The sequence below is a fragment of the Gobius niger genome (assembly GCF_951799975.1).
Source record: "Gobius niger genome assembly, chromosome: 2".
Lineage (NCBI taxonomy): Eukaryota > Metazoa > Chordata > Actinopteri > Gobiiformes > Gobiidae > Gobius > Gobius niger.
This window is the reverse complement of record NC_136853.1, coordinates 22278251-22292746: the sequence shown is the minus strand read 5'-3', so window position 1 is coordinate 22292746 and position 14496 is coordinate 22278251. Positions and strand designations below refer to the sequence as shown.

General features: G+C 41.3%; 1 protein-coding gene across 1 annotated transcript in view; it reads right to left on the bottom strand.

Moving 5' to 3' along the window:
- ntng2b (netrin g2b) overlaps window positions 1-4947 on the bottom strand; it is a 57504-nt gene extending 52557 nt beyond the window's left edge. Inside the window, exons 1-2 of the mRNA XM_079551925.1 lie at window positions 4471-4947; window positions 3015-3682 (exon numbers count right to left, since the gene is read on the bottom strand). Coding sequence (XP_079408051.1) covers window positions 3015-3233 — 219 coding nt within the window. The 5' untranslated portion in view covers window positions 3234-3682; window positions 4471-4947. The remainder of the gene's footprint in view (window positions 1-3014; window positions 3683-4470) is intronic.
- Window positions 4948-14496: the final 9549 nt, after the last annotated feature.

Below are 14496 nucleotides of genomic sequence, written 5' to 3'. Positions count from 1 at the left end.
CTTAAGTTTTCTAACCCACAGGAGGAGCGGCCGCCTTGTTGGATCTGGTGACCCTTTTGGCTCGAGCTGATGGTCACTGCCGGTGCAAAGCGGAGTGGTCATCTACTGAGCGTGTATAGGCCCGTTCAGGAGGTGCTCATCCTGCCTGTAGAAGCTGCCACATTCCTCCCCTTCCTGCATGCTCCCCTTCCGCTGCTGCACTCTATCTCTTCTCATGTCTATTTTTAGAGCTGGCTCATTCTACCTTCTAAAACAAGCGGATGCGTTGTGAGCGGAAGGTGTGTGTGTGTGTTTTTTTGTTTGTTTCTTAGATATACAACAGTCCGACAGTCCCATCTCACGCACGTATCACCTTGCTCAGTGTACATCCCTCGCACCTCATTCATTTGCATGCTGCTCCTGTCTGATCCCCGTCCCATGAGAGATGCCTGATTGAGAGTTTTGGTTCAAGCCCAAAAAGTGGAAATAACAAACAACCGTCAGACCTTTTCCATGCAGCATTTTCTGATACAAAGCGAGTATAACTGAAAGAAGCGTGATGTTATCTTTCTGCTTAGCTCAGCTCGGATCTTACGCACCTCTCCCTCATCATTATCTATGCCCCTGTGCAGCCCACTCCTTTAAAATACAACATACTCCATCATTCCCAACTGAAAGCTACGGCTGTGTAGTCGTATCATACACACAGGCCGCTACAAGAGGACTACAGAAGCCTGGATCTCAGAAGCGGGGGATACATGCATCTTGGTGCCAGCCTGTTCAGCTCAGGAGAGAGACTGCTGCATTCCAACTGGACTACGGAATAAAACAGAGTTAAATATTGGAGGAGAAAAAAAACCTCAGAGTTCTGTTCACCAGTGTGAGCATACTGAAAACCACGGTGCGTCTCTCATGTGAGGGAATGTTCAATTTTATTTTCAAAAGGGAGTGAGATACTGTTAAGTATTGCGCAATATGTTCAAGTCTTATTGGAGATGAGCTGTTCTTTGTATTGGCCGTTCAACTCGTCAGTGACTTTCTCTTGACTAAGCTATACAAATGAAACAAGACTCACCCACAACGCAGCCAAGCTATATGTATGTATTATTTGCTGTCTGCCAATGCCTCTCTGTCACCTCTCCACTGGTCAGAAGGGAAATATAAGAACCAATTAGATGAGTTCCTTTACAGAACGTCACGCTGTTGCAGATAAAGGCATGATAAAAGCTGACATAACATATTACCTGCATTGATTTTTAGGGCCCGCAGATGGCCGGAGAGGAACCACTAACATGTCCTGTCTGTCAGAAAAGTGCTGAATAAGACTGGCCTCCTTCCTGTCCTGCCCCGCTTCAATCCTCCTACTACAAACTGCTCAGCTGGAGCGTCACTGGCCAGGCCCTTGTAAAGAAGCCCATTAAAGAGCCCATCAATATTTGATCATTGCTCACTTAGAAACATAGTTATAGAAGTTTCCAGGCCACGGCCATTAAGGGGCAGACGTCAATACGTTATGCCAGTCAGCATCTCTGTGCACTTCCACCGTCTTTCTCCTCAAGAGGAGTCATCGGAGAGCCGCTCTTAAGTCAACAGTGGTTTCCGCTACTTCTACATTAAACAGATCATTAACCATTAGGTATCCTAGAAGCGCAGTATTCTTTCCTGCACCTGTCCAATGACCCCGAGTGCAGTTATTAGTCTGAGTGAGAAGAAGCAGCCTGTTTGAATCTGATTATCTTTGTTTGTGCAGACTGTCTTAAGGTTACAAATGGTGTGGTCACTGGCAAAACAAAAATCCCATTAACTGCAGCGTGCTATAATAGGATCAGATTAGGTTTAGTAAACTAGAGCGGAACTCGAGTCCGTCTCTGTCGGGGGAAGTTTGAGAGACTTGACTCATGACTGTAAAGACACGTCTGCCGCCTTTAGTCAGAACTGGGAGCACGATACTTGTTTTTTTGTTACACAGTTTTGGAATATAGAGCTGATCGATAACAAGCAATAATAATGATAATATCAAACTGAGATTTTGAGAAGTACTGGGATTGCAATACACACTTTCTAAACACATAATCATTAACATTTTAGAGCACGCTGAAATATTAATTGTTGTATTTTTGTTTCGCAATAAGAAATAGGAGTAGAGATGGGATATTTTATTGCTGGAAACATTCTCTAATTCACTACAGAAAAAAGGTGATATTTTACATGATTTGAAAAAAATAATAATGAGTTTTTCTCACAGTCTGAAACATTTTTGCCTAAAATTTAAAAGCTGGGATGTGAAGCTTTTTTTTTTTTTGGTGCCATAATTTTCCAACCTCTCCTAAATTGTCACACTCACATTATCTGCTATAGTCACCTCCAGGCTAAAAAGTGTGTTAAATACTGCTGTTGCAGACATTTTAACGAGACCCCCCAGAGCATGTGCTATTCTCACCGTGCTGTCCTTGAAACTAAAAGGGTCCCGCTAAGTGGATTTTACCTTTGAAAATGGGAAATGTTGCAGAAGGTCAGCAATGACCAGGATCACGGCTGCCAAGTGTAGAGTAAATAACACCTTTAGACCTGCCGAGGAAGCGTCCCTGTGTCATGGGTGACATCGCTGACCCTACAGTATCATGTTTGTGTTTTTGGATGAAATACTATGAAGCTCTGAAGGCACATATTTAAATTCATTGTAATGTGTTGTCAAATTTAAAGGCACTTGTGCAAATGTGTAGCATTATAATAAATAGATTTAGAGCATGTATTTTACTATGTTTTGATAAAATATTACATAATAGCTTAATCATAAAACTGATCTATGCTATTAATTAAAACAAGTTATAAAATGTAAAAAAAAAAAAGTTATATATATAAGCTTTAATGTTCTCATATCAACTATTTTCTGAGTTTAGTTGCCCCTGCACTTCTTACACCAAAGCTATCTTTTTATGTTAACTTTCAGTAGCCTAACTTTAAAGACTCAGATCAAGCACTTCACCTATGCGTAAAACTTTCCAAGATAAGCCAAGAAGTTTCTCTGAACTCACCAGTGTGCAGAAGCGCTCGGGAGGATTACCACAAGTGATTCCAGGTGGGTCAACCTTGATGCGCATGTAGTCTTTCATAGACGCGGGTTTAGGCTGACACGCGTAATGTTCCCACACCGAGCCTTCGTCCGTGCTCACCAGGGACTTACACAGTTCGTACTGGGCCAACGTTGAGGCCAAGTATCGCATTAGGAGCAGCAGTGCGATCTGGAGGGACATGGCAAGGACCGAGGGACACGAGGGGGTCCGAGTGGCGGGGCGATAGACTGAGTGCGCTGGGGGTGATGACACGCATGGAGCGGGGATCAGAGGCAAAAAGGTCGAGCCCCCTTTATCATTCTGCTGTTATAGGAATAAGGCGAGGCAATAAATCCCAAATTTACTGAATGGCCTCTCTGCTCAGTGTCACAGATAGTGCGAGTCCCTAAGGATCCGCGCCGAGGTACTTTTCCTGTTTCCTGAGCAGAATGGGCGCCGGCTTGAGTTACACGCGTTGAGCTTGGTGTGCACTTTGACCATAGTGTTGCAGAGGTGACCGTGGTGTACTTGTGCCGTATCAGAGAGAAGGACAGTGGAGGATCACAGACCAGCAGGATGCACGTACAGGAGACTTGTTTAGGTCTTTGGAAGCATCCATTGAATTCTTCTGTTGGCCCGCTTTGATTGTCCTGCAAACACGAGCACACAGGAGACAAGGACATTAGACAGTTCAGAACGCGCTGGCTCAGCCTAATATACTACTTTACAGCATTCTAACTACATTTTGCAGTTGCTCTAAATTCACATAAAAAAAACTGCATTGTTTGCAACTTTAGACAATGCGTTTTATCTGACAACATAGTTTGAACATGTTGTGATGTTTAAAAGCCAGTGCCAGGCAGTTTAAAAACTTTGCTGATAGTTACTGATCCACTTTCATCAGTGTGTATGACGTGGAGCGTATGTAGCATGTGGAGCAGCTGTAAAGTCTGTTTGTGGTTAGTTAGTGTTGTTGAAGAAGCGCCACTGCGATTATGGCTGAAATATTTATTTCAAATACAAAAAGAAAATCCCGTGTTTTTCAATCATGCACAATAATCTCTAAATGATGCATCATCAAAACAATATGCCTTAAGTTTCCACTGCTGCGCGCGTCTCCCAGTAAAGTTATGACCTCGTACACTTTTCCTGTCCCAACCAAGGCCGGGGAGCTAGGAGTTCAGTTTCCGAGTAGCGACAGCTATTTCCCCACTCTCTGCTAGGGGTGTGTCAATACTACAGTTGCGCATCCCGCGCGGAGCTCAGCTCAAACACACACGATAATCATCGGCGAAAACGATTATTTCTTTGCAATTACACCATAAACTTATTTGACTGGTCATAGAGGTCACTGATTGCAGCATAACTCATTCACAGTCTCCGAAAAGCGGCAGGATCTAACCTCAATGCGCTGATGCGCATCAGATAAGGCACTTACTTGTAATGATCGTCCGAGAGATAACGCCGCACTTTCAGCCAGTCCTATTTCAAGTCCAGCCACACAACACTTAACTGGTCCTGCACTGCTATTCCGTCTGAATCTTACTATCCTCTGTCGGGCTAACTCCACTCAACCCCGCTTTGCTGTTTGTTGTTGCCGTTCACGGGATACTTTTCCCTCGCTCCGCTGCGCACCGCTGATTACTGTCCTAGATCTGGAGACGGCTGGTAGGAAGAAAAAGAGGACTGAAATCCAGCGCCAAATAGTATCAAAAAGTATAAAATATTGACTTTGTTGGAAAGGCTTGTGCCCGCCCTTTTTGGCCCCGTCTCCTCCTCCCCTCGCCACTTTAAGCTCGGGATGCTCAAGGGCAGAAAGAGAGAGAAAAATGCTTTATGGAAAATATCTCCTCCCTCCTTCTCCTCCCCTTCCTCCCTCACTCACTCACTCCCTCACAGTTAATGCCCGGGCTAAATCCTTTCACCATCGCGTTCAATCACTATCTGAGCTTTATCTGCCCTGCTGTCTGGTCCGGGGCGGTCCCCTCTGCTGTTTCGTAAACTGTTCCCCCGCGCTGACACTGAGGAAAAGCGGAAGACGCGAAGGGGGATCACTTGCACTTTACTGTAACTACACTCCCTCCACATGTGAGATAACACTGGAGTAGCGCCATGGAGTCACAGCTGGCTCCGCTTCACACAGCCATACGCTATATCTGCCCCGCGCGTGTTTTTTTTTACGCACCTTTGTCGCTCCTATCTGTGTATCAGTAATTCATCTGTTTGCAAGACATAGCATATCATTAGCCTTTGTCTCATCCTTCGCAATGGTTCCAGCATTAATAGAGGATTATGTGGGATTAGGCTACAGTGCAGCCCTGAACTCCCCCGAAGGTTCACGGAGTAGTGCGCTGTCTGTGGTGCTGAAGTGGTGCTTTTGGAAAAGTTTCAAAGCCGACGTTGTTTCTTGTGTTTTAGCGAGTTGCTTTGTCATAGGTTTTGAGCAAACGCCAGGTTTACGGAGGAATAACAGACTTAAACACTATACTGTTGAAATACCAGGCTCATAATGTCATAGTACGATTTAATGTGACCTGCAGTGGCTCCAAAACGGCTTGTTTAGGGTCGTCTGCGATTTTGACTTTATTCACTTTAATTAGAGATCATTTAAGCATTCAAGGTGAGACATCGTTTGGATATAATTCAGTCCTGTTTATTTCTAATTTACACAGTTTTGAGCTGGATTTACTTCTACTTCAAGCTTGGTGGTGCTTGGAAGTTTAAACTGTTTTTTTTGGTTGAACTGGTTGTGAAAAGTGTGAGAACCTTCAAATGTGTGTTAAAAGATGAGACGGAAAAAAGTTTAGTTAAAGTGACATTATTGTACCGAACAGCAGAACATGATACTGCAAACGCTGCACAAACGTGTAATCTGTAATAATTGTTTCATAATGGACTATAGTGCAGTGGAATTCAAATTTAAGAGGTGAGCGACAAGCCCCGAAGCGTACATTCACACTTTTGGTCACAAGAAGTGTCAAACTATAAGTAACTAAAACTTCACAGGACATGTCCAACCGCTGTAGTAAATATGCCCAAAAATCATCTATGTTCCCACATTTTTGTTCTTTGGGGCATGTCAATACTTACATCCAGGAAATGACAGAATGATGTTTCCCTGGAAGATAGAGCCTCACAAATATCACTGCTGCTGTATAACATGTATATAACATGTATATAACATGTATATAACGTGTATATAACGTGTATATAACATGTATATAACGTGTATATAACGTGTATATAACGTGTATCTGACATAGAAAGACACAAATGGTCCTGGTGAAGCACTGTCAGTTTGATCATACGAACCTTTTGCACTAAATTGCCCATCTTTTGGTGATGCATATTGGGCAGGCCCCTGATGTAGGCATTTTAAAGTGAATCAGCTGCAGTAAAAAGGTGCCATGCTGCGCTCAAACGTGACTGTGCATGTGATTAAGCGAGAGGTTTGTTTCACAAACGGACAGGGATTAAATATGTAGGCAGTTTTAGAGCCTGTTCAAATCTATGGCACTGATTGTGAATCATGTGTGCAACTTAACAGCTTGTTTACAGTCACAGTACTTACTCATTTGCATGTGTAAATGTCATAAAACTTCATTTATAACACTACTGTACGATACTAATGTAGTATATTTAGACTATACTAACAGCCGAGTCTTCCTCATATTTACTCGGTAGATTTTAAGACCTCCTTTCAAACTCTTGCCTGCATTGTTTTTTCTTGAAACTTTTGTCTGTTCAGGCTTGATTATTAGCACTTAAACAAAACATTATCAGTATTATTAATATGTTTTTACGATATGAAAATGTGTGTAATTGTTGTAATGCTTAGATGTTAATGTTGATTTAAACGTGTAAATGTTGACGATTGAGGGAACAGGTAAACTTGCCTTCATGTTTTCACTAAACATAGCTCCATCAGAGTGGTCTTGCTGTCAGATCTTGATAAAACCCTTTATTGTTGCATCGTGTGGAGTTTGGATGATGTTCTGAAAGGATCCTGTTCTCTCCCTCTCTCTGCCCTATTTGTCAGAAAGATGATGCAATAGTCAACGCATAAAGAGTCATGCACTTTCATAAATCACTGAAGGAATACATGAAGGGCCTGGATGAGTTACCAAGCATAATTTGTCATTCATCAGCGATCCAACCATATATAATAGAATGAACTTTATTGTCCCGGAGGGGAAGTTTATTCATGTTCAGTCCTTAAATGCAAATAAAACTATAAAATATGACATAATGAGTCTCGAATGTAAATATGGGTCCACACTGATCATATTAAAAACATTAATTAATTAATTAATTAATTAATGATAATAATGAATTCTAAACAATTGCATGACTCATTAGTTCATATAGTTTATCTATGTTCACCCCAATTTGAATTCATTTAGATTCATAGGTGTTGACCTTGTGTTGACCTACTTAATATGACTTCTTGTAGATCCAAAGTGAAATTCTAATTTGTCCATTCATATGTATGTAATCTTACAGACCACATAGTAAGTAAATAAATTGATTATTTGTATTCTGTGTTAGTCATTTCTTATTATGCCAATTACTTTTACTTAATTTTTCATATGAAAACAATATGAATCTGCACTTTCACGATGCATGCTTTTTTTTCATAGCTTAATTCAGTTCAATATATCTTTGGTAAATAAATGAACCACATTAATATTTATGGCAAACAGTCCAGTCAAACAAATTGCTCCTTGGGGAACATTAAAGTTTTCTGAATCTGAAACGGAAAGTGTCTTATTTTTGACTGTAACTTCTTTCTATGTGTCTTCAAGAGACTGAACACCTGTGACTTTGAACAAACAATGACACTATATTTTTAAACAGCCGATGAGACATCCAGTTCTGGCACACATGATAGACACACGTGCACACCAATAATGGTCTCCTAGCAACCGCTAGTTAGTGGGCTGCTTGGGAGGACTGCTCTTTTCACTCCAGGTGTGTGGCCCAGAGGGAAACGGGAGTGACCTTGAACCGAGAACACACCCAGGTTTCACCTCACTCTCGCCAAAAGCCTGTGACCCTTTTACCAAGGCACGTCCACGATTGGTTCTATAGCCCTTACTTTTATTAATGTAGGTATTATGAATCCATTCCCAAATTAAGTGGACTATGACAAACAACACAATATAAAATATGACTAATAATAACACATACAGTGCCTCTCGAAAGTATTCATACACCTTGGACTTTTGCACATTTTGTCATGTTTACAACCCTAAACATAAAGATTTTATTTAGATTTTTTTACTGAACGTTCACACACAAGTAACCGATAACTGTGAAGTGAAAGCAAAATGATACATGATTCTGTTATTTTTCAAAAAATAGAAAAGTGAAAAGTGGGGCTTGCATAAGTATTCATACAGCATTTTCTGAGTGCATTAAATTGCCTTTAGAACATTCCTCATGACTCCAGAATGTTCACTCCTTGGCCTAACGGTTAAATAGAGGCCACCTGTGTGTAATCTACTCTCAGTATAATTTCAGCTGTTCTTTTAGGCCCTCAGAGCTATGGTCGGAGTGTATTGGTCACTAAACAACATCATGAAGGCCAAGGAGCACCAGAGAGGTCAGGGATAAAGTTCTGGAGAAGTTTAAAGCAGCATTAAGTTATACAAAGATTTCCCAAGATTTAAACATCTCTCGGAGCACTGTTCAATCCATCATTCAGAAATGGAAAGAGTATAGCACCACTGCCAACTTACCAAGACGTGATCGTTCACCTAAACTAACAAACCGAACAAGGAGAGCACTGGTGAGAAATGCAACCAAGTGCCCCAGGATAACTCTGGAGGAACTGTGAAGTCCTGCCGCTGAGCTGGGGGAATCTGTACATGGGACAACTATAAGTCGTATCTACACAAATCTGGCCTTCATGGACGAGTGGAAGAAGAAAGCCATTATTGAAAGGAGGCCATAAGAAATCCTGTTTGAAGTTTGCTAGAAGTCATATGGAGGACACAGCTCCATGTGGAAGAAGGAGCTTAGGTCAGATGAGACAAAAATTGAACTTTTTGGCCCAAATGCAAAACGTTATGTATGGAGCAAACCTGACACTGCTCATCGCCCTGAGTGCACCATCCCCAGTGTCAAATATACGGGGGGGAGCATCATGCTGTGGGGCTGCTTTTCCTCAGCGGGGACTGGGGAGATCTTAAGAATAGTTGGGAACATAGATGGAGCCAAATATGGGAAAAGTTTGGAGGAAAACCTGCTGGAGTCAGCAAGAGAACTGAGGCTGGGGCGGAGATTCACCTTCAGCAGGACAATAACCCGAAGCACAAAGATAAATCTACAATGGAATGGTTCAATAAAAACATATTAATGTGTTAGAATGGCCCAGTCAAAGTCCTGACCTAAATCCTATTGAAAATCTGTGGAATAATCTGAAAACTGCTGTTCACAAACGTTCTCCTTCTAATGTGACAGAGCTGGAGTTGTTTTGTAAAGAGGAATGGGCTAAAATGTCAGTCTCTACATGTGCTAATCTTGTAGAGTCAAACCCCAAAATACTTGCTGCTGTTATTGCAGTAAAAGGGGGTTCCACAAAGTATTCATTCATGCTGTATGAATACTTATGCAAGCCCCACTTTTCACTTTTCTATTTTTTGAAAAATAACGGAATCATGTATCATTTAGCTTTCACTTCACAGTTGTCTGTTACTTGTGTGTGAACGTTCAGTAAAAAAATAAAAATCAAATCTTTATGTTTAGGGTTGTATATATGACAAAATGTGCAAAAGTTCAAGGTGTATGAATACTTTCGAGAGGCACTGTACCTATGTTTATGAAGTATAAGGTTTAGGTAGCCCCAAAATAAAGTTTTCAATAAAGATTGTGTGACCAGTTAAAATAATTGGACGCACATTGTATAAAGCTTCCCTCTTTGTAAGGAACACAAATGTGTTAAATGCATTAATCGTGCATCTGTCTGGAGCCTCCACATCAATATCACCGTAGCGATAGCTTACGTCGCTGCAAAGTCATGCATGAGTTCTGTGAATTAGTGACTCTTCCTCACACAATGTTGCAAGTGCCCATCTTTACAGGAGAAATGTGTCAATAGATCACATGTATAACCAGTGTACCAGGTTGAGTCCCAAGTAAGGACTTGTATCTTGACTTGTATCCTTCTTTGTGAGATTCGGGAAGCGCATGCCCGGGCCGGATGTTCTGTTCCTGAGCTGCATAAAACACTAATCTGTTGTGTTTGACAGTATGAGGCAGTTTGTTGCTCTGTGTCTTTGCAGGGTTACCTCGGGATGTGTCGACTGTGAGTGGACTTGTGTTTTGGAGCAGGTGCAGCGCTGCGGCCTCTTTTCTTTCATGGTGCATCGTTGAGCCTCTTCTGTGTCCCCATGTGATCTAGTGATCGATGCGAACCTCTGGAGGTGCCTTTCACACCGCTCCTCCCTCGTCCCTGTCTGTCTCTGTCTCCGAAGGTTACGGTAACAAACCCCACCTCACAGCTTCTTCTCCACACACTGAATGAGTTAGTCTGTTTACATCTAACAACACCCTCAGTCTACCACTCGACCTATTTGTAGCAACTGTGAAGAATTCATTGTATTTTTAATTAGATGGTTGTAACCGCAGTAGAGATGGTCAAATGTTGTCCATTGGGCTGGCTTGATTGAGTTGAAGACGTTTCGTTTCTATCTTCAGAAGCTTCTTCTCATTCTTGATGGTTGTGACACTTCTCAAAATGTACTTGTACATGGCAACAACACCCTGGGAAAAGTAGCATACTTCTCCAATTGATTTCAATTATTTGACTTCACTGTACTTCAGTGATCATGAAAATTATGCAAGGAATTACTTTCCCAAGGACAGAACATCAGTATAGACAGGAATGAATATCAAATCGCTCACATTCAGATTAATGGATGTACGAAATTGAAAATGTTCAAATACCGTAGAATAAATAAATAAATAAACCTTTTATGAAACTTGCTCAAAGGAAGATTGTGGTTTTGGACTCGTCTATCACTGCATTAGCTGCACTTTCCATCCCTGTGATCTTTGACATACTGAGTTCATGTGTTGTGTGAAGGCTTTGCCAGATCACTGACTGACAACAGCAGCTCATTAAACGCTCAATAACTCTAGACATAGTAGTTGCAGTTCAGATGATCTAATGCTATTTATATGTGGCATATTTACCATTTAGAGTCTGCGCTGGTACTATTATGAACAAATATTACTGTATTTTTGTTCATTTTTTACCATTTGTTGATCTGAGGTGTGGATAAATGCATAGTTCAATCAACAGCTTGCAGCATGTGGACAGACGTACACAGGCCTGTCATCAAGATCTCCACATGCTCAACAGATGATCTTGTTAGCAAATACACATTTAAATTAATCAGAAATGTGTCTCTTCCAAAGGTGCTCCATCTCCAGGTTTGTTTGGGGCATTGAGGATGAAAATATAAATAAAAATAAGAACAAAATAAGAAACAATTGGGTCCGATCTTCTGCCTGATGCAAGGACAGCGTTGGTCGAGGCGAGACTTCATCTTGCATTCATGGAGACCATGCAGCCACTCACATAAAGGGATTTAGGTCTGTGGAGGGTATTTGTATCTCAGTTTACCATACTTACATACATGCATACTACCCCCAGCGTTGTTACTCCTTAGGCAACTGTGCTTTAGACTGTGGGTTAAGGCTGTACCTGACCTGACCATAAGAGGCAATAAAACAATAAATATAATATAATAGACCAAAAAAAAAGAAAAATCTAAGAACTTTTAAAGGGGCTAGATGCAAGTTGGCCATTTTATACTCACTACTGCCACCTGAGGTCAAACGTGTAACTGCACCTTGTATATTAAGCTCGAGCATCGATTTGGACCCGAAGTAACAACTTTTGAGTGACAGTGCAGGATTTTAGAGGCAGTTGTGGTGAATATGTCTGAGCTCATTCTACACATTAGGACATGGCTGGAACATGTAGGGGAAGGAAAATACTTGAAGAACATTTTTAAACTCCATATAGTCCATAACATTTCTTACATTGACTAATTACAATCACATCACACGCTGTGACCCATATTTTATGCACTGTATGTATGTATATATATATATATATATATGTATATATATATATATATATATATATATATATATATTCTATAATACTATATTGCACACATACAGTAAAGAGAAGACCTCTAAATGATGATTTAAGTTGAACTTATTAATTGTTTAGTCCCTATGGAAATAAGTGGTCTTGCCCTCTAGGTGTAATTTATGTTGAATGAGCATGAGTAACTGTTTTGCCCCCAAAAATTGTAAAAGGATCATGGAAGATGAAGACATTATTAGCCATGTGCTAGCCTGACCTCTTTTACGGTATGCAGTTTCAGATTTATCACTCCTACTCTGAGGCAAATTTAAGTCAGGCCTCGAGGAGGATAAAAGATTTACAGGCTATTCAGCAGAATGTGCCGCTAACAGTGGTTTGAGCCTATGCTCGTGCCATTATATCCTTCACTAGATGAGCTGTGGAGGGTCGAATGAGATTTATCCCTACGGTCCTGGGGCAAACAGGGCACCTGCTTCCTCTTCAGTGTGTTGACATTGGGGGGTGAGCTAAGGGATAAATCCAGCAGGATCAATAGCAGCTTTTGGTCTCATTGATTTGCCTATACAACCTCGGCCTGGTCCCACCCCGAGGTGCTTCCGCTGGACTGACCCTGTATGTCACCTGTGGGCACTCTTCATTCATCTATCTACATATATACAGCCTATCTGTTTCAGCCGCTGATGCTGGCCGGGAAGTGTCATCATTTAGGTCGAGTGACTCATATTCATGTATTTGTGAACTGAAAACTCCTAATTAATTCTACAATGCTGTGGCAAAAGTATTGATTACTGGCAAATGTATGATGTATGTACAAAATGTTAAAAGAAAAAAATTATAATAAAAAAACGAACAAAGAAAACAGCTCTATCCATTCTCCCTCCTTTCCACTCTGGCAGACGCTTTATACTCCACAATTTGTCTGGGCAAAGAGTAACAGAATATGTTGCTTTCTTGCAATAGCAACAAGGACATTTAAAATCATTGATCATCTGTTGTTAAGTCTTGACTTCCAAGGCCTTATTTTTAATAATTGTAGACGGGTTCCTATGCTCTTGAAAAAGGGAAAGAAGTGTACGGTACAAAGACACAAAAGCGAAAAACGTTGACAAAATGTGCTGGGAAAATGTGTACAAAACTAGTAAGACTAAGGGTATACCTACTGTCTTATATAAAAGAGCCCAACAATTCTATTCACCTCTCTGTTTTACCTTCTTTCTGTCATTACTGAGACAATGTCACAGAGAGGTTTTTTTGGTAAATGCTGATGATGGAGAGCCAGTGGGCACAGTGCAAATTGACGGCCAGTGTAACCTCTCCGCGCTGCGGTGTTTTGTTTCCATCACTCCATCAGCGCTGGTCTTTGTGTATTTCTGTCCTTCCTCGCGGGTAAATAAGACCCCACTGCCAGAGAGGAGCCTTGGTAATGAGGATTGTGTCTTTAGAAGCTGTACATTCACCGGGGTCATGGGTCAAGCTCTGGAATATGGGGAAATAGATATCGGGCCCGAGGAATCTATTTATATGACTTTATATTATATTTCTATCTACTGCATATGTGAGTGGATGTGTGTTCTGTAATGCTGACTGTGGATTATATAACTGGAGTGACACAAACAAGTCGTTAAATATGAGTCATAAACGAAAGTTAGCTCAAAGTCTTTATTTAATTCTACAATTAAGGGATCAATGCGGTTCTAGTACATGGATTTTTTTCTAGAGGGAGTACATAAATTACATATTCTATACCTGTTGTTTCTGTCTTTCCTTGTTCTTTTTCCTCCCCCGTCCCTTTCACAAAGCTAATGAAAATAAATGTATTATGAATCTGAGACACGGACCGTATCAACATGACGTCTCCTTGTTTAATACACTCTTAATTGGTATCCCAACAAGCCACTTTACATATGCCGACGATTCGCTGGTTGAACCCGGCCAGGATTAGAGTTTGCTGGGCAATTATTTCACAAGACCAGAGCCTGCTTTGTTTGTCCCTTACTGGCCACCATACATCAGGCCTCCGTTCAGTTCCCTCATCAAAAAGCCTTCAAACGTTCGGCAGCGGATGGTGACCCAGTGGTGCGGTGGCAGTCTCTGATGGAGCCAGAGCTAATTATCATCCCACCCGTCACCCCACTGTTCCTGCGCTCTGCCCGCCTTCTCTTCTGCTACACACTAAAGGCTTCCCAGAGTTAAGACTTTTTTTTTTACCCCCCTCCCTCTGTGATTTTCTGCCTTATTAAATCTATACTAACTACAGTAGGCTGGTTCTGGTTCAATTATTTTTGCAGCTTCCCCCAGACTAGATGGTTGTCTTTGAGGTAAAACAGATTTTTATCA